Source organism: Mandrillus leucophaeus, unplaced genomic scaffold, assembly GCF_000951045.1.
Source record: "Mandrillus leucophaeus isolate KB7577 unplaced genomic scaffold, Mleu.le_1.0 Scaffold119, whole genome shotgun sequence".
In the NCBI taxonomy this organism is placed as follows: domain Eukaryota; kingdom Metazoa; phylum Chordata; class Mammalia; order Primates; family Cercopithecidae; genus Mandrillus; species Mandrillus leucophaeus.
In genome coordinates, this window is record NW_012100209.1 from 3,113,133 (window position 1) to 3,138,281 (window position 25,149).

Below are 25,149 nucleotides of genomic sequence, written 5' to 3' on the forward strand. Positions count from 1 at the left end.
AAGAGCGTGGTCACCTATGCTGAATGATAAGAAGCACAATAAATGAGAACAGAGGCTAGATTTGACAACATGGAGGTCATTGACAACCCTTACAAAAGCAGTTTCAGTGGATTCACGGGGACAGAAATATGACTGGATGGTTCATCAAGAAATGGAGTTTGTGGTCCAGGGGGAGCAGAGAAACGGCAGAGCATTTGGAGAGAAGCTTTTTAAATGGATGTTATCAGGGTATGTTTGCATGCCAGTGAGAAGGAGCCGAGAGAAAAGGAGAAACAGATGATATAAAAATGAGAGGACTATTTTAGAACAACGTTCCTGAGAAGGCACAAAGGGATGGGGTCTAGAGTACAAGTGGAGTGGTGGGCCTTTGATAAGAGCAGAGCACTTCATTACAATGGAATGATGACAGATCATATAGGCACAAATACAATAAGGTTGGAAGATGTGCTGGTGAGAAAATAAAGTCATTCTACAAGAATTGTATCTATTTTTTTCCACAGTACATGAGGCAAAACCACTGTCATTAAATATACTGATGTGGGTAATCTGTAGAATGTAGGTCACACAGCAAGATCACCCTCAAATTTACATTAGTAGGTATACTTTTCTACACAAGAACAAAATGCATGGTAAATTCTAATTTATATTCCTGCTTCATACACATACAACTGATTCTAACAGAAAAATTAGACCAGTTAGCTAGACAGTCAAATACCACCATCTAGTGGCTGAAACTTTAAAAACCAACATGTCAAAGTTGGGACTAACACCGTGACTCTTGAGAAGGTATAACCTAGTTTGTAATAATTCTAGAAAAAGACATTTGAACAAAATAATTTACAAATATATATATATTAACACTGCAGGAAATATACCAAGAACATATAAAATCCTAAATTGTTATATCTAAAGTACATTTCACTTGGTGCTTATCAGGTGCTAGGTAGCATGCTTTTACATGGACTTTGCTCTTTAATCTTCCAAAATTCTAAAAGATATGTATCACCATTTGACCAATGAGGTAGAAATTGACAAAGAATAACTGCCCAAAGTTTATGTAGATAGAAATGATAAAGTTGGGATTTGAATGGAGGTAACCTGACTTCAAAATCCACATTCTTAACCACTATACTCACTATACTCTCTCTATTAAGCACCAAAATTTCTTGGGGGTTGGGTAGAAGAGTAAATCAGATTTTTGTAAAAAGAATCATGAATACTCTGTAGAAGAGTAAATCAGATTTTTGTAAAAAGAATCATGAATACTCTAAGGTAAGACTTCTGAATTTAAAAACCACTCAAGGTTGATAATGGTGGCTCACGCCTGTAATCCCAGCACTTTGGGAGGCTGAGGCAGTAGGATCACCTGAGTGCAGGAGTTCAAGACCAGCCTGGGCAACATGGCAAAACCCCATCTCTACTAAACATACAAAAAATTAGCTGGGCATAGTGGCGCACACCTGTAGTCTCAGCTCCTCAGGAGGCTGGTGGACAAGAATCGCTTGAACCTGGAAGGTGGAGATTGCAACAAGACAAGATCGTGCTACTACGCTCCAGCCACCTGGGCAACAGAGCGAGGCTCCATCTCAAAAACAAAAAACAAAAACAAAAAAAAGACTGGGGACTTCTGCTACTATCCTACAAGTGATGCACAAGAGTTACTAAAGAAGGCTGACAGAGTGATAAAATAACGAAGACCCCAAAATACGTAACATGCAGATTTGAAATTTTACTGAAATCTAAATTCTCTTCTATCAATTAACTTGCAATATAACAGCAAATTCAGAACACAAATACATCATGAACACATATAAAGATATATGAAACAAATATAGAATTATTTTACATTTGACAAGCACTCAAAACTTTGTTTTTTTAATCAAATTTACTAGTGTGTAATTTATATATCAAAAAATGTGTCCACTTTAAGCATACTTTTTGATGAGTTTTAAGAAATGTATACACTCATGTAAATACAACCACAACCATCACAACAAAGAACATTTTTGTCAATCCAAAAAGTTCTCTGTGCCCCTTTCTCGGGAAACCTACCCCAACTGCTGACCCCAGGCAACTACTGATTTTTTCTGTCACTGTGGATTAATTTGTCCTTAGACAGATTTATAAAATGAGAATCAGATGGTATGTACTCTTTCTGACTTCTTTCCCTTAGCACAATGTATTTGAGATGTCAATCATTTCTTTTTACTGCTCAATAGAATACTACTGTATGGAAATACCACAATTTATTCATTCATTCACCTGCTGATGGACATTTAGGTTGCCCCAGTTCACGGATACTATTAATAAAGCTGCTAGAAACATTGTTAGAACAGTCTTTGCGTGGATACATGCTTTCATTTCTTCTGAGTTAGTATCTAGGAATAAAACTGTGAGATTGTACAGTAAAGTATATATTTAACTTTATGAGAAACAGGCCAGGCATAGTGGCTCACGTCTGTAATCCCAGCACTTTGGGAGGCCAAGGCAGGCAGATCACCTGAGGTCAGGAGTTCGAGATCAGGCTGGCCAACACAGTGAAACCCCGTCTCTACTAAAAACTCAAAAATTAGCCAGGGGTAGTGGTGCGCACCTGTAATCCCAGCTAGTCGGGGGTGCTGAGGCAGGAGAATTGCTTGAACCCGGCAGGTGGAGGTTGCAGTGAGCCGAGATCATGCCACTGCAGTCCAGCCTGGGCAACAAAGCAAGATTCCATCTCAAAAATAAAATAAAATAAAATAAGTGAAACAACCAGACAGTTTGCCAAAGAGGTAAAGCTATTTTACATTTTCAAGAGCAATGTATGAAAGTTTAACTTGCTCCATATCTTTGCCAACACTTGATACTGTCAATCATTTCAATGTTAGCATTCTAGTAACTAGGTAATAGTATCTCATTGTGGTTTTAATTTGAAAGTTCTTGATGACTAATAATGTTGAGCAACTTTTCGTATGCTTCTTGGCCATTCATATATTTTCTTTTGTGAAGCATCTGCTCCAACTTTTTACCCATTCTTTACATGAATACCTTGTCTTCTTCCTACTGAGTTGTAAGAGTTCTTCTATAGGCCAGGTGCAGTGGATCACGCCTGTAATCCCAGCACTTTGGGAGGCCGAGGTGGGCAGATCACGACGTCAGGAGATCGAGACCATCCTAGCTAAGACGGTGAAACTCCGTCTCTACTAAAAACACAAAAAATTAGCCTGGCGTGGTGGCAGGCTCCTGTAGTCCCAGCTGCTCGGGAGGCTGAGGCAGGAGAATGGCGTGAACCCGGGAGACGGAGCTTGCAGTGAGCCGAGATCGTCCCACTGCACTCCAGCCTGGGCAACAGAGTGAGACTCCGTCTCAAAAAAAAAAAAAAAAAAAAAAAAGTTTTTCTATCTTCTGGAAACAAGTCCTATGTCAGATATATGTACTGGAAATATTTTCTCCCAGTCTGTGGCCTGACTTTTCATGTTCTCAATTAAGCCTTTTAAAAACCAGAAGTTTTCATTTGTATCAACTGACCACATACATGTGAGTCATTTCTGTATCACAGATTATTTTCATTGATCCACATATGTCTACCTTTAGTACTATGAAGGTATAACATTTAAAAACACAGTAAGGGTTGAAATTAAGTAATGTAAGTTCCCTAAGTATGTTTTACTTCATAAAATTCTTCTGGCTAGTCTAGATTCTTTGCATTTCCACACAAATTTTAGAATAAGCTTGTCAATTATCTCTAACGCAAGTTTGCTGGGATTTTGATTGGAACTGCACTGAGTTTACAGATCAATTTTGGGAGAACTGATGTATTAACAAAATACAGTCTTCCAATCTATAAGCATTGATATGGTTTGGATCTGTATCCCCACCCAAATCTCATGTCAAATTGTAATCCCCAGTATTAAAGGAGGGGCCTGGTAGGAGGTAATTGGATCATGGGGGCAGATTTCCCTCTTGGTACTGTTCTCATGATAGTGAGTTCTTGCAAGAGCTGGTTGCTTAAAAGTGTGTAGCACTCCCACTCCCCTCACTCTCCCTTCCTCCTGCTCCAGCCGTGTGAAGTGCTGGCTCCTACCTTTGCCTTCTTCTATGATTACAGCTTTCATGAGGCCTCTCCAGAAGCTGAGCAGATGCCAACATTATGCTTCCTATGCAGCCCTCAGAACCGTGAGCCAATTAAACCTGTTTTCTTCATAAATTATCCAGTCTCAGGTATTTGTTTATAGCAGTGTGGGGACAAACTAATACAAGTATAGTGTATATTTATTGATTTATTTAGGTCTTTTAACATTTCAGCAACATTTTGTAGTTTTCATATAGTTCTTATACATGTTTTGCTGAATTTTTTTCCTAACAATTTTAGATTTGGGAATAATACTACAAATGGTGCTTTTTCAAAAAGCAAAAAAAGTATTCAGCTTCTAATTGTTTTATTTAACCCCATTATTGGCTTATAAGCCTTTTATTATTTTTTAATGGTTTCTCTAGGGTCTAGGTTTGAATACAATATAACAGCCTAAGAGCAATATAATTCCATTTATCACTTCATGCTTTCTATTACAATTGTTATATATTTACTTCTATATAATTTTGCAAAATGTTGCTGTTGTTATTTAATATCAATCATCTTTTTAAAGAATTTAATTGTTTTTTAAATCAGTCTTCATACTTACCCATGTTTACCACTTCCAGAACCCTTTCATTCTTTACTTAGATACAAATTTCTATCTGGTATGATTTTCCTTCTACCTAAATAATTTCTTTTAATTTTTTTTTTTTTTTTTTTTGAGACAGAGTCTCGCTCTGTCGCCCAGGCTGGAGGGCAGTGGCCGGATCTCAGCTCACTGCAAGCTCCGCCTCCCGGGTTTACACCATTCTCCTGCCTCAGCCTCCCGAGTAGCTGGGACTACAGGTGCCCGCCACCACGCTCGGCTAGTTTTTTGTATTTTTTTTAGTAGAGACGGGGTTTCATCATGTTAGCCACGATGGTCTCGATCTCCTGACCTCGTGATCCGCCCGTCTCGGCCTCCCAAAGTGCTGGGATTACAAGCTTGAGCCACTGTGCCCGGCCTCTTTTGATATTTCTTGAAGTCCAGGCCTACTGGTAATGGGTTATCTCAGCTTTTGTTTGTCCAATAAAGTTATTTTGCCTTCATTTCTGAAAGATATTTTTGTGGTACAAAGAATTCTAAGTTGGCAGTTTTACTTTCCTTCAAAACTTTAATGATGTCATTCCATTATCTTGCATAGTCCTCCAGCTGACCTCAGCTGCTACACTCTGAAATCCATGGCCACACATTTGCAGCAAGGATAAATATCTCACAGCTTTTCTCCACATTAACTGCAAGTATCAGAAATAAGAAGACCAGTTCACTTCTGAGGGGCATGGGACTCCAATGAGGGACAACTCTGACTTTAGGACTATCCAAGGTATTGTCCAACTTTCTTTAGATTATATGACAGCCTAAGACATTTCCATCCAATCTTCCCTCCCTCTCCCCTTCACTGGGGGTCAGACAAGCATAGCTCTCCCAGATTTACTCAGTTCCCACCCCATGTCCTCTCATACAGTGATTCCACTAATGAAATCTTTGCATGTTTAAGCCAGTCTTGGCATGTGCTTCTAGAAGGACCCAGACTAGCATAACTGTTCAGTATATTTTTTATTTTAGATATCGTATTTTTCATTTCTAGATGTTCCTTTCTTAATATATCTTCCATTTCACTCCTCATTATGTTTGTTTCCCTTTAATTATCTGAATATAGTTGTATCACCATTTTAACCTCTTTGTACACTACTTCCATCATCTATGTTATTTCTGAATCTGTTTCTATTGACTGATTTGTCTCCTATTTATGGGTCACAGTTTCCGACTCTTTGGCGTGTCTAGTAATTTTTTTTTTTTTTTTTTTTTGAGACTGAGTCTTGCTCTGTCCCCCAGGCTGGAGTGCAGTGGCGCGATCTCGGCTCACTGCAAGCTCCGCCTCCTGGGTTTACGCCATTCTCCTGCCTCAGCCTCCCGAGTAGCTGGGACTACAGGCGCCCGCCACCTCGCCCGGCTAGTTTTTTGTGTTTTTAGTAGAGACAGGGTTTCACCGTGTTAGCCAGGATGGTCTCAATCTCCTGACCTTGTGATCCACCCGCCTCGGCCTCCCAAAGTGCTGGGATTACAGGCTTGAGCCACCGCGCCCGGCATGTCTAGTAATTTTTTATTGGATGCTGAATATTTTAAACATTACACTGTCGACTAAAAATACTGGCTCTATTCTGGCAGGCAGTAAAGTTTGAAAGTATCAGTTTGAACCCTTCAAAACCTATTTTTAAAGCTTTTCTAGGGAAGGTCTGGAGTAGCCTTCCCTCCAAGGATAGTGTAGTCATTCTACTAAGAAATAACCCCCTGTGACTCCAGTAAATATTTCTGGTGACCATCAAAGACACTCCATTCTGAATGGCTGAAGCTTGAATAGCTCTCTGCTCTGCATGAATGCTGGGAATGGTTCAGCTTACAACTTCTCAGTCATTTTCTCTGGATTTACAGAAATTCCCCCATAGTTGCATGACCTAATGTTCAAAAAAGACGCAAAGGGACCTCATAGACTTCTGGAGCTTTTTCTCTGAGTAGCTTCCTCTTCTCTGGTACTCTATTCTGCAACTTCTAGCTGTGTCAGCCTCTCCAAAGTCCAATCTCCATCTCCTCACTCAGTAAGACCACTGTGGTCTATCTGCTTTCCTCTTCCATGTGCCCATTCCCTGGAGACGACCTTCAGGCAGAAATTAAGGGAGCTCAGCCACGCGCAGTGGCTCACGCCTATAATCCCAGCACTCTGCGAGGCCAAGGACAGCGGATTACCTGAGGTCAGGAGTTCAAGACCAGCCTGACCAATACGGTAAAACCCCATCTCTACTAAAAATACAAAAATGAGCCAGGCGTGGTGGCACACACTTGTAATCCCAGCTACTCGGGAGACTGAGGCAGGAGAACCACTTGAGCCTGGGAGACAGAGGTTGCAGTGAGCCGAGATTATGCTACTGCACTCCAGCCTGGCCAACAGAGCGAGATTCTGTTTCAAAAAAAAAAGAAAAAAAAGAAATTAAGGAAGCTCATAGGGATCATCTTGTTTTTGCCCCTTTTCTCAAAGATAAGAGTCCTATGCTGACTATTGTCCAATGGTTGAAAACAGTTTTTTTATATCTTTTGTCCAGTTTTCTAGTTGTTTGGGGCCATCCAGGTCTAGTTCTAGAAACTCTCTCATGGCTGTCAGTAGAAATCTATGCCTAATTTTTAAAGTATTTTTGTGTCCGTTATTGGATTTCAGCCTTATAACAACCCCATGAGGCAACTGCAAGTGAAGAAATATATAGCCAATCAAGGACACAGAATAATTAGGACCATTATAATAGTAATAATGATAATAACTAATATTTGCTGAGTATTTACTATGTGGCAGGCAATATATTAAGTACATTACATATGTAAATTCATGTCATCATCACAACAGCGTTATGAGGTAGATATTTTTTGCAGAAAAGGAAACTTAAACACAGAGAGGCTGAATAACTTGCCTAATATTGCAAAGCTAGTCAACAGCAGACCTAGTATAAGAAACAAGGCCATCTGGCACTAATGCCCAGACCATAATTACTACATTGTAAAATCTGTTGTTATTTTCCTATTGTACAAACAAAGCCTTCTGTACACAAAACAACAGGGGAATGGGAAGAGTAAGAGTTATGAGAAAAAGAATTCTGCCATCCTTGTGAAATTAAAAAAAAAGAGAAAAAGAATAAGACCCAGAATAGAGCAATTACTATCAAGTGCCATATTCTCATTCAGGAGGAGGGTGAGAAAATTTTACTCCCAAAGGCCCTTTGTGGTTTGGGTATGAAATAAAATATATTCTCAGAATACTATATTCTAATTTGGAGTTCTTAAATGTATATTCTATAGATATCATGCAGTAAATGGTAGCTAGCTTACAAAAACCTTTTTAGCCATAATATAGCCAAAAAAATCACAGGTTTATAAATATTTACTGAGGGCCTAGTAAGTACCACAAATTATTCTAAGAGCTGAAGACACTATACAAGTTAGATAAATTCCTTACTATCCTGGAGCTTACATTCCTACAGAAGAAAAGCAACATATAAACAAAATACTCTAAACACACTAAATAAGTGTATACAGTAACTTCAAAAAGGGAGAAATGCTAAAAAACAAAATGGGCTGATGTAATAGAAAAAGGGTGAGTAAGGGATGTTACTTCAGACTTGGTAATCAAAGAGGGAACTGCTGAGAAAATGACAAATGAGTAGAAATCCAAAGGACAGGAAGACAGGCATCAGAAAACCAGAGAAAAAAGGTTTTCAGACAGAGTCATAACACAAAGTTGTACAATAACTATGTTCAAAAAAATGAAGAAAGCTCATCTGGCTAAAATGTAGTGAAAAAAAGCACAGTTTAAGATGAAGTTGATTTGGTAGGCAGGGACTCAGTCTTTCTTAAATCTAATTTAATTATTCTTCCTTATATTACTTTCAATCAAGTTTAATAGCCTGTTAAATATTTTTTGGCTGGGAACGGTGGCTCACACCTGTAATGTCAGCACTTTGGGAGGCCGAGGCAGGAAGATCACTTGAGGTCAGGAGTTCGAGACCAGCCTGGCCAACATGGCGAAATCCCATCTGTATTAAGAACACAAAAATTAGCTGGGTGTGGTGGCACACACTTGTAATCCCAGCTACTCGGGAGGCTGAGGCAGGAAGAATTGCTTAAACCTAGGAGAAGGAGGTTGCAGTGAGCCAAGATCACGCCACTGCACTCCAGCCTGGGCGACAGAGCAAGACTCCACCTCAAAAAAATATATATCTTTTTAGTTATTTTCTAAAGCAGTATATACATTACTCAAAAATAAATGCTAAAGAGCAAAAAACTTAATCATGTTATAGTGTTCTCCACCCAAAACAAAGCATCCAATCCCACTGGTTTTAGTGAAATGACTCAATCTTTCGACATACAGGCAGAAAACAAAAGTTATTGTGCTTGTCTACGATGCTGATATCTCTTCTCTGTCACAGGAAATTCAGAGGGAATCCAATGGCAATAACAGAATAGCTTTTCCTTCCACACATTAGTGTGGTCCAGGAAAACAGCAAAGTTAATGAACTTTTAACAGGCATTTACAGGAGTTTCTAAAGATGTTTTATGGATGTACTCAAAGTATTCATAATTAAGGATTTACATTTGGTTTTCTTCTAAGACACACTAGTCAATCTTACACAGTTCTGTAAGATAAAAATCTTTATGCCTAAAATACCACAAATGAGAATTCACAACCTAACATTAGGTAGTTAAGTTAATAGATCTTGATTGTTATTTATTTTCCACCCTTTATTCCCAATTTGAGATGCTAGTATTTCATACCGTAAGCACCATTTTAAGTTTTATATTAAAATATAATAAAAGATTACACCAGAATCAAAAATAAAACAGACCTAAAAGCTAACATGTTGGTTCCTCAACTTTGATTCATTTTTACAAAAATTATTAACAAGAAATCTTATCACCACTCTTACCAGTTTTGTTTTGTTTTTAAGGAACAAAGAAAAAAGTGCTTCTTGCTTAGTATTACTTCATTTTCTTTTAAATTCTCAAACTCTTCAACACCACATGGAAGATACCAGTCAAAGGCACATAGGCCTGATTTTAGATTTCTGGATGATCTGAAGTGTATTCAAAGGCCTGTTAGGCTACTATTCCTGCTGGTCATATATACATCTTCTAAAAATCATATATTTATTCAAATCAACAATTCTCATACTGTCAAGTGTAATTTTTCTAATATATTTTCTTCGCAGAGGACAATGCTTTAAGATTTTTATAAAAATATGGCTCTCAACAGATACCAAACAGAGCAAAGAGACAGACACAGGCACAATGTCTTTCTAATGGCTGCACTAATAGAGAGGGCAATATAATGTTATTTATCTCCCAATATGATGCAGTATAAAGCACAAATGTTACCTATGACATATACTTGCCAAAAATATTTAGACTCTAAATTTAATCTCTACACCTAACTTTCATTTACAAGAAACACATGAGATAGAGGAACAAATTAAACGACACACACAAGGAAACAATCAAACAGAAAATTGGTCTGGACTCTTCCATCAGTCAATGTCATGGGGGATAAAAGTAGAAAACCCAAGGACGTCAAAAGACACTAAAGAGACATAATAACCAAATATAATGTGTGAACTCCTTAGATCCTGGTTTTAAAAACATAGACTGTAAAAGACATTTAGGGGAAAACTGGAAAAACCTAAACAGGAACTAATATTAGATATAAAATTGTTAATTTTCTTAGGTTAGGTAAAAATACGTTAGATAACACCCTTATTCTTAGAAGAAACGTGAGGAATTAGGAGTAGGTGTCATAATGTCTGAAACTTTCAAATAGAGCAGCAAAAAAACCCTGTAAATATGCAATTATGTATGCCTGTGTATATGTGTGTGTGTGTGTATGCATGTGTAGAAAGACAGGGATAAAGCAAATATTAAGAATTGTTGAGTCTAGATAGAGGAAATATGTGATTGTCCTATTCTTTTGTTTTGTTTTGGAGACAGTGTCTCACTCTGTCACCCAAGCTAGAGCACAACAGCAGAGTCACAACTCACCGTAGGCTCAACCCCTGGGCTCAAGCAATCTTCCTGCCTCGGCCTCTCAAAGCACAAAAATTACAGACACAAGCCACCACACACAGCCAGAATTTTTTAAAACTGGAACTGGAATCATACTAGATATACTATTTATTTATTTATTTCACAGGGTCTCACTCTGTTGCCCAGGGTGGAGTGCAGTGGCAAGATCATAGCTCACCACATCCTCGAACTCCTGGGCTCAAGCAAATCTCCCACCTTGGCCTCCCAGAGTGCTGGGATTACTAGTATAAGCCACCACACCCAGCCAATTATACTATTCTTTAATATAGATTTGAAATTTTTTCAAAATAAAAAAGGCCTTTTCCACCATAGATTATAGAGATACCATTCTATATTTTCTTCTATTAACTACATAGTTTTACCTTTCACAAATTTTTAATCCCTCCAGGGTCCATCTTTGTACATGGTATTAGATACAGATCCAGTTTTATTTTCCTCTATGTAGTAATCCAGTTTTCTCAACAGAATCTACGAAAAATTTGTCTTTTCCTCACTGACTAATGAAAAATGATTTTTGGTCCCTCTTAAAAATCTAAGCAGAAAAAGGAGAAAAGGAATAAAAAAGTAAGAAACAGAGGAAAGGAAATAAGAAATGGGTACATATAGGAACAACTTAGGTAAGGAAGGGCTAAAAATAAATGAAGCTATTATCAAATTCCTATACAGTAAGTCATATTTATTCAAGTATATAATAAGTAAATGGCAAAGAATAACTAAATACCTGTTTTTTTAATGTACATGCCCTCAAAGCTATTCAGGAAATGCCTAATTTACCTGATACATAATGTCATAAGCAGAAAGTTTCCAGCGATAAGACCACCTTTTACTGACCAATCACTTGAATTACATTTTACTTAGCATTTACTCTTCTTTAGGCACAACAAAAATGACGGCAAAGCAGGGACATAATTAGCATCCTGAAAACTATTTTACAAACTTTCACTGCATCCTGAAAACTATTTTACAAACTCTCATTTTTCAGATGACTTTGAAACACTTTATTTCTTTGACTAATTTAGCACCTAAAATAGATTTTAAAAACATGAATTTATCAAATTCATAACTCTTCATCCCATTACTGACACTGAGCTAGAAAATGTAAGCTGTTCTCCATTAAAAAAAAAAAAAAAACTTTAAATACATACCTTTTATTTTCAGCCAAACTGGCTCCTTCGTCCTTCAGCTGTTTACTTTTCTCAGCACAGCCTTCAAGAAGAATTTCTTTCCTACGTTTAATGGCATGAAGCCAGTTTCCTTCATCGTTGTCAACTACATCCTTCTCATCAGCAGCTTCAGCTTCAAACTGCTGGGAAGTGACCTTTGAGACCTTCTCACCAATTTTCCTCTTCCACCCAAAGGAAGCCATTCTGGAAAATTAAAAAGAAACAGCTTTAAAATTCAAACTTGGTTCTCTTTTTTTTTTTTTAGATGGAGTCTCACTCTTGTGGCCCAGGCTGGAGTGCAGTAGCACGATCTTGGCTCACCACAACCTCCGCCTCCCGGGTTCAAGCGATTCTTCTGCCTCAGCCTCCCAAGTAGCTGGGATTACACACATACACCACCCACGCCAGCTGATTTTTGTATTTTTGCTAGAGACGGGTTTTCTCCATGTTGACCAGCCTAGTCTCGAACTCCCGACCTCGGGTAATCTACCCACCTCGGCCTCCCAAAGTGCTCGGATTACAAGTGTGAGCCACCGCGCCTGGCCCAAAACTTGGTCTTTTATGGAAGTATTCCAACCAATAGGTAAAGAGGAAATAACGGGATTAGACTATCACCATTTTTCAACCCTAATTAGTGGCTGTAGGCAATAATCATCAATGGCCACTAACATCACTAAGAAAGACAACTGGACATCACACACCTCCTCATGGAGGTAGCATGCCACTCATGAAGTAAGTACTCCTACAAAAATTAACACTGAGTCAGATCAGGCCTCTACCATTTTATAAGAAATACGGGATAAAGTAAAGCATGTTCAATAACACACCAGAGATGCAGATAGCAAAAAACAGAAACTAAAGGAAAATAAAGCTGGTTTCTTCAAGAAATAAACTGCCAGGAAAGAAAGAAGAGAAAGAAGGGAGGTGCCACCACGCCCGGGTAATTTTTTGTATTTTTAGTAGAAACAGGATTTCACCATGTTAGCCAAGCTGGTCTCAAACTCCTGACCTTAGGAGATCCACCCGCGTCAGCCTCCCAAAGTGCTGGGATTACAGGCGTGAGCCACCACACCCAGCCAGAAAGAAACATTTATGAAAAAGGAGGAATGGGAACACTGATTTGATATTTGATGATATTAAGGAATTACTGCTACTTTTTTTTTTTTTTTTTGGAGATGGAGTTTCACTCGTTCCCCCAGCTGGAGTGCAGTGGCGCAACCTCAGCTTATTGCAACCTCTGCCTTCCAGGTTCAAGCGATTCTCCTGCCTTAGCCTCCAGAGCAGCTGAGATTACAGGCATGTGCCACCACGCCCGGCTAATTTTGTATTTTTAGTAGAGATGGGGTTTCGCTATGTTGGTGAGGCTGGTCTTGAACTCCTGACCTCAGGTGATCCACCCACCTCAGCCTCCCAAATTGCTGGGATTATAGGTGTGAGCCACCGCACCTGGTAAATTACGGCTATTATTTCTTTGGTGTGATAATAGTATTGTAATTACGCTTATAAAAAGAACCCTTAGCTTTTAGAAATACAAACTGAAATATTTCATATGAAATTATAAGACATCTAGGAATTGTTTCAAAGTAATCAGTGGAGGTTGGGAGTACAATGGAAGAGAAAATATAGATGAAGTTAGATTGCTTTTAATTGATAACTAATGAAATTGAGTGATGAGTACATAGTGGTCATTGTACTTTTTTCTTTCATATGTGTTAAAACTTTCCAAAATAAAAAGGTTTTAAAAGATTCAAACTTGGTAAATGACTTAACTCACAAAATTATTGGGTAAATTTTAAAATAAGAGATGCTGACTGGGCATGGTGGCTCACGTCTGTAATCCCAGCACTTTGGGAGGCCAAGGCCAATGATCATTTGAGGTCAGGGGTTTGAGACCAGCCTGGCCAACATGATGAAACCCCATCTCTACTAAAAATACAAAAATTAGCCAGGCGTGGTGGTACATGCCTATAATCCCAGCTACTTGGGAGGCTGAGGCAGGAGAATTGCTTGAACCCGGGAGGCAGAGGTTGCAGTGAGCCTGGGCAACACAGCAAAACTGCATCTCAAAAAAATAAATAAATAAATAACAGACGCTGAACTTCTTGGTAAATCTGCAATGATATACAAATGTAAGAAATAAAGACAGGATAAACGATAAAACAATGGAAATCCTGAAATAATTCAACAAATATTTATTTAGAGAAGAGATTAACTGAGGGATCCAAAAATTTACTAGTTGTATAGATGGTCTTCAAGATACTGAGAAACACCGGAACTGTATATTAATTGTATAAAATTCTTTGTATCTGTGTACATTTTGGAGAATAGTGTTTAAGGTTTCATTCCATTCTTAAAAGAGTCTATAACCACAAGGAGATTTGGATCAAATGATCAACTAGAGAAATAGAGAAAAAAAGCAATGAACCAAAAACATAAAGAAAAGTAATGAATCAGAGGGCTTTATGAAACTACCAAAGAATGGGCATTGTGGGAGTATGGGAGGGAGAGAATTGAAATAGTGTGTTAAGTTCGAGCGGGTTTCAAGGTCCTCATCACTGATGCACATGGCTGAAGTGATATATAAGCACAGGCCTATCTCAGAGTTGTTGCACGGTCAGTTCCAGACCACTGCAATAAAGTGAATAATACCAAAAAGTGGGTCACAGAAATGCTTTGGTCTCCCTATGCATATAAAAGTTACATTTACACTACACTATAGTCTATTAAGTGTTACAGCATCATCTTTAAAAATGTACATGCCTTGCTAGGCACAGTGGCTCATGCCTGCAATCCCTGCACTTTGGGAGGCTGAGCCGGGCAGATCACAAGGTCAGGAGTTTGAGACCAGCCTGACCAACATGGTGAAATCCCGTCTCTACTAAAAATACAAAAATTATCTGGGCGTGGTGGCATGTGCCTGTAATCCCAGATACTCAGGAGGCTGAGGCAGGTGAATCGCTTGAACTCAGGAGGCAGAGGTTGCAGTGAGCAGAGATCGCACCACTGCATTCCAGCCTGAGCGACAGAGTGAAACTCCGTCTCAAAAAAAAAAAAAAAAAAAAAAAAGTACATGTCTTCATTTAAAAACATTTTATTGCTGAGAAATGCCAAAGATCATCTGAACCTTCAGCAAGTCCTAATCTTTTTACTGGTGGAGAGTTTTTCCTCAATGTTGATGGCTGCTGACTGATCAGGGTGGTGGCTACTGAAGGCTGGGGTGGCTGTGACAATTTCTTAAAATAAGACAACAGTGGTCAGGCATGTTGGCTCATGCCTGTAATCCTAGCACTTTGGGAGGCTAAGGCAGGTAGAGGTCTTGAGCCCAGGAGCTTGAGACCAGCAAAACCTCATCTCTGCAAAAAATTTGTAAAAACTAGTCAGGCGTGGTGGTACACATCTGTAGTCCCACCTACTCAGGAGATTGAGGCAGGAGGATCACCTGAGCCCAGGAGGTTAAGGCTGCAGTGAGCCATGATCATGCCACTGGACTCCACCCTGGCACACTGGGCAACAGGGTAAGGCTTTGTCTCAAAAAAAAAAAAAGACAACAATGAAGTTTGCTGCATCGACTGACTCTCCCTTTCATAAAAAATTTTTCTGTAGCATGCAATCCTATTTGGTAGCATTTTACCCACAGTAGAACTTCTTTCAAAATTGGACTTGATACTGTCAAACCCTGCCACTGCTTTATCAACTAAGTTTATATAATTTACTCTAAATCCTTTGTTGTCATTTCAACAATGTTAACAGCATCTTCACCAGGAGTAGATTCCATCTCAAGAAACCACTTTTTTTGCTCATCCCCAAGAAGCAACTCCTCATCCTTTCAAATTTTATCATGAGATTGCAGGAATTCAGTCACATCTTCAGGCTCCACTTCTAATTTGAGTTCTCTTACTATTTCCACCACATCTGCAGTTATTTCCTGCACTGAAGTCTTGAACCCCCAAAAGTTATCCATGAAGGTTGTAATCAACTTCTTCCAAATTCCTGTTGATGTTGATATTTTGACCACCTTCCATGAATCACAAATATTATTAATGGTTATCTAGAATTAGAATCCTTTCCAGAAAGTTTTCAATTGACTTTGCCCAAATGAAGCAGAAGAATCACTATCTATGGCAGCTACAGCCTTACAAAATGTATTTCTTAAATAGTAACACTTGAAAGTGAAAATTACTCCTTGATCCATGGGCTGCAGAAAAGATGCTGTGTTAACAGGCATGAAAACAACATTAATCTTGTACATCTCCATTAGAACTCTTAGATGACAGGGTGCACTGTCAATGAGTAATATTTTGAAAGGAATCTTTTCTTCACGAGCAGGTCTCAACAGTGGGCTTAAAATATTCAGTAAACCATGCTGTAAACAGATGTGCCATCACCCAGGCTTTGTTGTTCCATTTATAGAACATAGGCAAAGTACATTTAGCATAATTCTCAAGGACAATAGGATTTTGAGAATGGTAAATAGACATTGACTTCAATTTAAGGAGTCAGCCTGTCTTCTGATGCTTTAAAGTCAAACATTGACTTCTCTGCAGCTATGAAAGCCCTGGAGAGTATCTTCTTCCAATAGAAAGCTGTGTCATCTACACTGAAAATCTTGTGGCCGGGCACAGTGGCTCACACCTGTAATCTCAGCACTTTGGGGGCCAAGGTGGGAGGCTCACAAGGTCAAGAGATCAAGATCATCCTGGCCAACATGGTGTAGCCCTGTCTCTACTAAAAATACAAAAATTAGCTGGGCGTGGGTGGCGCACGCCTGTAGCCCCAGCTACCGGGGAGGGTAAGGCAGGAGAACTGCCTGAACCCAGGAGGTGGAGGTTGCAGTGAGTCAAGATCATGGCCATTGCACTCCAGCCTGGGCAACAGAGCAAGACTCCGTCTCAGAAGAAAAAAGAAAAAAAAGAAAATCTCATTTAATGTAGCCAACTTCATCAATTATCTTAGCTAGATCTTTTGTGGATAACATCAGCATGTGCAGCTTTACTCTGCACTTTCATGTTATGAAAATGGCTTCTTAAACCTCATAAACGAACCTCTAGTAGTTTCAAACTTTACTCTGGCAGCTTCTTCACCTCCCTCAGCATTCACAGAATTGAAAAGAGTTAGAAACTTCCTCTAAATTAGGCTCCTGCTTAAGGGAATACTGTGGCTGGTCTGATCTACCTAGACCACTCAGAGCTTCTCCATATTAGCAATAAAGCTGTTTTTGCTTTCTTATCATTTGTGTGTTTACTGAAGTAGCACTTTCAATTTCACTGAAGAACTTGTCCTTTGCATTCACCACTTGGCTGTTTGGTGCAACAGGCCTAGCTTTCATCCTGCATTGACTTTCAACATGTCTTCCTAAAATCATTTACTAGCTTTTGATTTAAAATGAGAGATGTGTAACTCTTCCTTTCACTTGAACACTTAGAGGGCATTGTAGGATTAACTGGCCTAATTTCAATATTGCTGTGTCTCAGGAAACAGGGAGACGCAAGGAGAAGAAGAGAGATGGGAATAGCCAGTTGGTGGTACAGCATTTAAAACACACATTTATTAAGTTCACCATCTCATATGGGCATGGTTCATGGCAGCCCAAAATGATTACGACTGTTAACACCAAAGATCATCGATTACAGATCACCATAACAGATATAGTAATAATTAAAAAGTCTGAAATAGTTCAAGAATTACCAAAACGTAGCACAGAGACACTAAGTGCACACATGCTGTTGGACAAACAGCACGAAAAGACTTGCACGACATAAGGTTACTGTACAGTTGCAATGTGCAAAAACGCAGTCTCTATGAAGTGCGATAAAGTGAAGCACAATAAAATGATCCCTGTAATCACTAGAAGGAAGGTGAGAAAAAAAGTGAGGGTGGCTGTGAGGTCATTCACATGAAAAGACCTACGATAATGGCAGAATTTGGAGGGGTAGGAAAATTGTGAGTCATATGTCTGAGTTCTTAACAAATATGAGAGAGAGCCAATAAATCACAGCAATCAAGAAATATACAGGCTGGGCTGGGCACGGTGGCTCACGCCTGTAATTCCAGCACTTTGGGAGGCAGAGGCGGGTGGATCACCTGAGGTCAGGAGTTGAAGACAAGCCTGGCTAACATGGTAAAACCCCGTCTCTACTAAAATACAAAAAGTAGCTGGGCATGGTGGTGCATGCCTGTAATCCCAGCTACTTGGGAGGCTGAGGCAGGAGAATCACTTGAACTTGGGAGGTAGAAGTTGCAGTGAGCCAAGATTGTACCATTGCACACCAGCCTGGGCGACACGAGCAAAACTCCATTTCAAAAAAAAAAAAGAAATAAAGAAATATACAGGCTGATATAGGTGAACCACAAGCTTTCCACAGGAACTGAGATTTTTTTTTTAAACCTGGAGGACTAATGGATTATAAATTATGCTGGGGAATAAGGACAATGCGAACTCTCTCCCCAGACTGATCATAATATAGGAGAATGAGTTTCCCATGTTTGAAGATGATTATAAGTATCACAGGGGAAGATGGCTGAAAACGGGAAGTGTGGATATTATGGAACAGAAGTTAAAAGGCACACAGTGAGGACAACCTGAGAAAATACAGATCATTAGGAAAGACTCACAAGGTATCAGTGTAAGACAAGATTAAAAAAAAAGTCTTGTATTTATGATTATCCCTAATGGTAACAAGAATGATGACCACGTTTTCCGGTTTCAAGTTTCCAAATGAAACTTTCTTTATTCATAATGTGAGGCACCAGGCACTGTGGGAACCCTACTAATACTAAAGGAAACCTAGTGTGTTTACTGGAGGCAAATTACAATAAAAATCATTGATCAAAGGAAAAAAAAATTATTGATCAGATCTGTAGATTCTATGAGGGGCTGTGATAGGGTCGGAAGGAAAGGAAAAAGTGAGATACAGACCTACAGATTTTTTTAAATTCATAGGTCATTCAGACTCCGATTACCCTCCCCATCTTCCAACCCAAACCACTGTTACAAATGCTGGGGACAAGCACAGGTTAAGGCCCAAGGTGGTGGTTCTCAACCATATGTGAACAGACCATGCACACTGTTGCCTCAGGTGTTTGAGTCATTCTCCTCCACAGATCCCTTGAGACCTTCTAGAGATCAGAGGCTGCAGAGGCCAGGACAGAATGAGGTAATGAGGGTGTGGGAGGCCTGATGCCACTAGCAATCGACAAGTTTAACCTGAAAGAGGGAGACAAAAATACATTCCTCTCAGACAAAAAGAAGAGTTAATATTGAGTGAAACATACAGGCAAGTTCAGGGATGGAGGGAAAGGAAAATGAGGAATTTCATGCCCTAAGCTTCACATTTCTCCAGCAAACAGCGGCTAGTCATCTGCTCAAAGTAAAAGGAAAATAACATATCTGAGTTCTTGAGAAAAACGGAAAAGATCTAAAATAGTCACTGCAGAGATAAGGAAAAGCAACAAAGGATAAATAGAGATACCAAACAGTAGTATCAAGGGCCCACTACGGTGTAAAAGCATGAATCTGTTATCAAGGCCATTAGCGAAGTTTTATATTTTCTTCAAAAGTGTCTGGAAACCACAGAGTACAGTCAATTTCAATACACGGTAAGTGCTACAAGAGAGTAAACAAAGGATGCCATGACATCAGAGAAGGGACACTTGAGGCTTCCTGGAGGACTTAAGCTTTGAAGAAAACTTAGGCAGGCTTAAAAAGGTGTGTGAATCCTAGAACATGCAAAGCACTTTCTGCATTGGAAAATTTAACACTCCCAGTTGTTTCAGATATCTTAAGCCGTACGAGTTTATTGTTCCTCTGTGACTAACTGAACATGCAATGAAAACTTCTTATGAAGGAGGGTTTCCTAAGTCTAGTTAGAAGCCCGAGGTGCCAACATCCTAGACTTAACATTTTTTTACCAGAATAAGAAACCATATGGGTAAACCACAATCACACCGGTTTCATGTTCATGTTAAACTCATGAAACCAGACAAATTCAACCTTCCATACAGCATTATATTTCAGGAATGGCATAACAGCTCTAAACAACGACGCTGTATTCTAAATTCCTGTACTGTTACAATGATCCCTATAGTAGGCGCTCAATAACTGTTGACGGCTTGACATTTACCCAGCTGCCAGAGAGGGCTTGTCTTGACTGTCTGAGGATGCAGCACCCAAAGGGAAAAACCACTACATGAACAAGATCAGGAAATCACAACAGCATCCTTCTGGGTAGAAGGAGGTATTCAGAGGTGAGGAATCCAAGAAACGATTTACCAAAAAACGCCACCGCAAGAGAAAAACCAGTATTAGCGACTTTCCCTTCATTGGTCAACAATAATAAAAATGCTCAGAAAGGCTGCCCCGGACGTCACCTGCGCGTGCACGGACCGCCCCGGGCCGCAGACACCTCTCCAGCGGGGAGCGGCCGGCTCGACCCGCCCCTCCCACCGCGCAGGGAAGGTTGCGGCCGCGCAGCCTGGCGAAGGTGCCACTGCGGGCCCGACCCCTAGACTCGCTTGTCCCTGGAGACCAACCCTAGCGAACAGGCTCTACCGGATCCCGTCGGGTTTCTACTCCTACTCCGAAGGTCCTTTCTGCCCTAATCACAGCACCCACTCGCCTCGTTTTCCTCCTCTTCTTCAGCTTCCACCGCCGACCGGGCAACCCCAGTTACCTGATAACACCTCCCAAGGCCCCGTGTTTACATTCTTGCCCACTGGAAGCAGAAATTATCACGCCCAAATTCCTACCTGCCTGCCCTGGATCCCTGGTTTCCTAAGAAACGTGTTTGGCCCACCCCGGGGCGTTCGAACAGTCCACAGAAGCAGGCAAAGGAAAGACGACTCTGTCTTTCTCCTCCGCCAATCCCTTCTCCGAGACCACAAATCCCAGAAGTCACCGCGGCCGCCCCCACCGCATGACCTTCTGGGATTTGTAGTAATCAGGGCCACGCGGCTGGGCGCGCCCTCTAACAGCAGCACCGAGTGACCGCAGCGCAGGAGCGCGGGAAAATGAGGCTGCGCGGGCTGAGGAGCGCACCAGTAGGAGCCGCCCCAGCGGTACCGCGCAGCGTCGCGTCCAGTCAGTGGGGAATAAGGTGAGGGGAAAATTTTACGATTTTACGGGATTCAAAGGATTAGGATATGCTCCTGCCTAATAGCCTAGCTGATGAGGTCGGCCAGACGCAGAGAACAGCGAGGCAAAACTCGGTTATAAAGGGCTCGAGGCGGCGGGGCGGGGAAGCTAGTCAGGGAGGCTCCAGGCTGAACTGCAGCCTTCACGTGAAAGTTACAATGAGTTGGACCCGGAAGGCAGTATTACGGCCTGAACGTAGCTGTGCGTCATGTCTTGAAAATAAACGAGCACATGTAACAAAGGTAATCAAGATTGTTAATTTATCCAACTCTCCTGCCCAATACACTCGTTTTTGGAAGTCATGCTTTCTCAGCCTCAGCGCCATTAACATTTCAAACTGGATCATGCTTTGTTGGGGGACGGGGTGTCCTGTGCATTGTAGGGTACTTAGCAGCATCTCTGGTCTCTGTCCACGGGATGCCACCACTGGTCAGTTGTGACAGCCAATGGTTTCCCCAGACAGTGAAATTTCCCCTGGAAGAAAAACCAGCCCTCCCACCCTGCCCCGTTGAGAACCATTGATGTCGACCAACATTGTCCTGAGGGTCACCGACACCCTTTCAAAGCCAAAATTATTTTCATACTAATATGAAGACGTGATTTGCCCTTTGCACAATGCTGACGTTTGCACTGATGGTGGAAAAGCAATGGCAGGTCAAGGTGCTGGCGCCTCCGCAGGAATTACAGTAATGACACCAAACCGTACCGGGAGCTCTTCTTCACCACCACACGCTCACAGTAAGAAAAATGGGCCGGGCGCGGTGGTTCACGCCTGTAATCTTAGCACTTTGGGAGGTCCGGAGTTCGAGACTAGCCTGGCCAACATGGCGAAACCCCGTCTCTACCAAAAATACAAAAATTAGCCAGGCCTGGCGGCGCGCACCTGAATCCCAACTACTCAGAGGCTGGCTTGGGAGGATCCCTTGAGCCTTGGAGGTCGAGGCTGCAGTGAGCCGAGGTCACGCCACTGCACTCCCGCCTGGACGACAGAGCGAGGCCCGGTCTCAAAAAAAAAAAAAAAAAAATGAATGCTGTCTCCAGCATAATAAAGTTACTTTATTACTTTATAATAAGTTAACTTTATTATAACCACCCTGACACTTAATATTCTTTGTAAAAACTTGGAAGTCCTCATAAAGTACTTCTGCTGCATATTGAAGTATGATGTATCAAAGAAGAGCTATTGTGAGATGGCATTATTAACTACTTTTTTTCCTGGAACACAAATTTTCCTAAGATGAGTACTTGGGTATTTGACAAACCTTTCTTGAAAAATGAACGAAGGGAATCCGTAACTTCAAGAAAAACAAGGAAAGGGAAAGGGGAAGAGGAAAGGAAAAAAGAGAGAGAAGGAGGGAGGGAGGAAAGAGAAAAAAAAAATTGAGTTTGTTGCCAATGACAAAATTCAAGACTTTAGGCAAAAAAATATGATTTTGGAAAAATGGTATTCACCATAATGATCTTGGCAGCTTCCCAGTATCTCCAGAATTTTGTGATATCAGTCATTATTAGTTGTGACTTTTATTTACATTGTTTGCTTAAATACGCCAATATTTGTGCAGGCTGCATAAGTGAACCAGTAATATTTGAAAACGATCAATGCATGACTGCAGTAGCCAGGCTCCAAGATGGCATTCACTCCTAGCATTCACATCCTTATGCACTGCCTTCCTACGTTGTACCACGGTTCGTCTGTGTTACTTACAGAAGGCAGAAGTGACCGTTTACTTCTGATATTAATTATGAAAAACACTAAGGTGGTGGCAATGTTTCTTAATCTGCCTAGAGGTTTACATGGTCATGTTTCCTGTATACCTGAAACACTGAAAATTCATTAAGCCAAATACTTATTTGTATACTTTTCTGTATGTATGTCTATGAAAGTCTTAAATAAGAAAACATGTACCTCTCTAACAAGACATCCAGAGGAGGATTCATCTTATGGTCACATTCATAGTGTCATTAGTTCATAGTAGCCATTAGAAGGAATGGAGTTTGCAGAGTGAGTAAGTGGTGCTTGAAGCTGTGCCCCTACCTAGGGGTCTTTGCTAAATTTCTCAAGTAACCTAACCCTGATCTCCACTACTATGTTTAAGGGTAGCTCCCACTAAGTTTTTATACTTCACTCACCACTTCTCTACTAACTCTGACTGGTCTATGATCTTGATTCACCTAACATATTTAATATATGTCTTATGCTGTCTTTTTAAGACATGATCACTTGCCAAAATCCTTTAAATTTAGTCATAATTTATTGGCATTTACAGTAAACTGAAGTTTATTTACAATAAGACTTCAAAAATTCTGATTTTTCAAACAAGAATTTCTTGGACAATTCTTGTACAGCCAAGGTAAATACCTATAGCAATTTATACATTCCCTAAAAAAAACCTTACATACATTCATAACACTCTTTAGCAGTTTTCTTTTGTTGTTTTAAAGATAACAGAGTGTCAACAATCTAGCACAAGCCCCTGCCTAACAATGCCATGTGGATACAATATTTAATACTAATTGAATTCTAACAGTAGTAGGACTATAACCAAATCAAGTGTTAGCAACTGATAAATGGTAGTTGCTTTGGCTTTTATTGTATCTATCATAATGTTTTGTTCAAGTGGTTGGTTTTTAGATGAAATCAAGACTCATGTAGTCAAGACAAAAATCACAATGTTTGAGAACTTAAATGTAGTCAGGCACTATATTTTCTATTTCTAGGTACATTTTGTTGTTGTTGTTGTTGTTTTGGTGGGGTTTTTTTGAGACAGATTCTCGCTCTGTCGCCCAGACTGGTAGTGCAGTGGCACAATCTCAGTCCACTGCAACCTCCACCTCCCAGGTTCAAGTGATTCTCGTGCCTTAGCCTCCCAAGTAGGTGGGACTACAGGCGCCCGCCACCACACTGGCTAATTTTTGTGTTTTTAGTAGAGACGGGGTTTCACCATGTTGACCAGGCTGGTCTTGAACTCCTGACCTCAGGTGATCCACCCACCTCGGCCTCCCAGAGGGCTAGGATTACAAGTGTGAGCCACCGCACCTGGCTAGTACATTGTTAAAAAGAAAGGTGCACAGATACTTAGCCTTTTTTTTTTTTCCCACTGAGTTTTCCCAGAGGTTAAAAAACATAAGTACATTGTAACAGATTATAAATGAAGTTTTTCTTTATTATATCATATTTCTAAATCAAGGAAGTTGAAATTGTATACTTAAATATACTCTGGTCAAAATATACATGAACCACAAATATTAACTTCTACCTACCAACAATTTACAGTTACGTTGTATGTGGAATTTCATTCTTGTCAGAACTCACAGTGGAAATAAAATTTCTATTATGGGTGGGAAGAGGAGGGAAGGAATTAAGGGAAAAAAGATTTGGACAGCACACACTTTTCTTTCATTCCAAAGGTGCCAGTCAGAACACAGATGCATGGAGTTCCCACATATAGCCACAGGCTACCAAGCAGTAATTCAATGTGAATGGTGTCACTACAACATCAAAAAGAGCAGTGCTGGGCAGAGGATTTTGTATAAAATCATCTAAAACTCTGAAAAACTACAAAAGCATCTCAAGAAAAAGTTAAGTAAAAGCAATGGAGTTTATTTCACTGAAATTATTTTAAATTAGATATGATATATTAAGCTCCCATATGCCCCAACCTGGTAGAAAAGTTCCTCTCAGTGAGAAATCAATTATTTTAATGGCAAAATTTTTACACATCAGTAAAATCTGTTATATTTAAAACTATGTATACAGTACATTTCTGGCAAAAAAAAACCTTATACATCTTTCAGTTGTCAAGACAAAGTAAAAATATGGTTGCATAAAGTCACAAAAAATATAAATTGCTGAAAAGATAATAAAAAAAGATTAAAAATCATTTGCATTGCCTCCCTTACCTCCCTCTTCAATATTAGTAACAATTTGCAAACAACAAAAAAATTGTGAAAATTCTGTGCAACCTTGACACACTTAACCAAAGGTTGTCATTTCAAATATCCTAGCTTAAAAAAGAATTTACTGCAATTGTCTGTGCATTTATCATACTATTTATAGAAGTGCAATATTTAAATATTTTCAAAATAAAATGCAGTAACTAAACTGAATCACAATAACTTATAAGAGAAGCAAAGTTTACAAAAT

At 39.9% G+C, this 25,149-nt stretch overlaps 1 protein-coding gene and 1 long non-coding RNA gene across 4 annotated transcripts in view; one reads left to right on the plus strand and one right to left on the minus strand.

Moving 5' to 3' along the window:
• Positions 1–20,766, minus strand: part of TTC33 (tetratricopeptide repeat domain 33) — a 43,538-nt gene extending 22,772 nt beyond the window's left edge. The window contains exons 1-2 of one of the 3 annotated variants that reach the window (XM_011966293.1): positions 20,621–20,766; positions 11,858–12,079 (exon numbers count right to left, since the gene is read on the minus strand). In XM_011966293.1, coding sequence (XP_011821683.1) covers positions 11,858–12,078 — 221 coding nt within the window. In that variant the 5' untranslated portion in view covers position 12,079; positions 20,621–20,766. The remainder of the gene's footprint in view (positions 1–11,857; positions 12,080–20,620) is intronic. The other 2 variants (XM_011966296.1, XM_011966286.1) reach the window with 2 other exon arrangements.
• Positions 20,767–20,771: 5 nt separating this feature from the next.
• The window catches only part of LOC105529219, a 34,711-nt gene continuing 30,333 nt past the window's right edge, over positions 20,772–25,149 (plus strand). The window contains exon 1 of the long non-coding RNA XR_001004475.1: positions 20,772–20,967. This is a non-coding gene — a long non-coding RNA (uncharacterized LOC105529219). The remainder of the gene's footprint in view (positions 20,968–25,149) is intronic.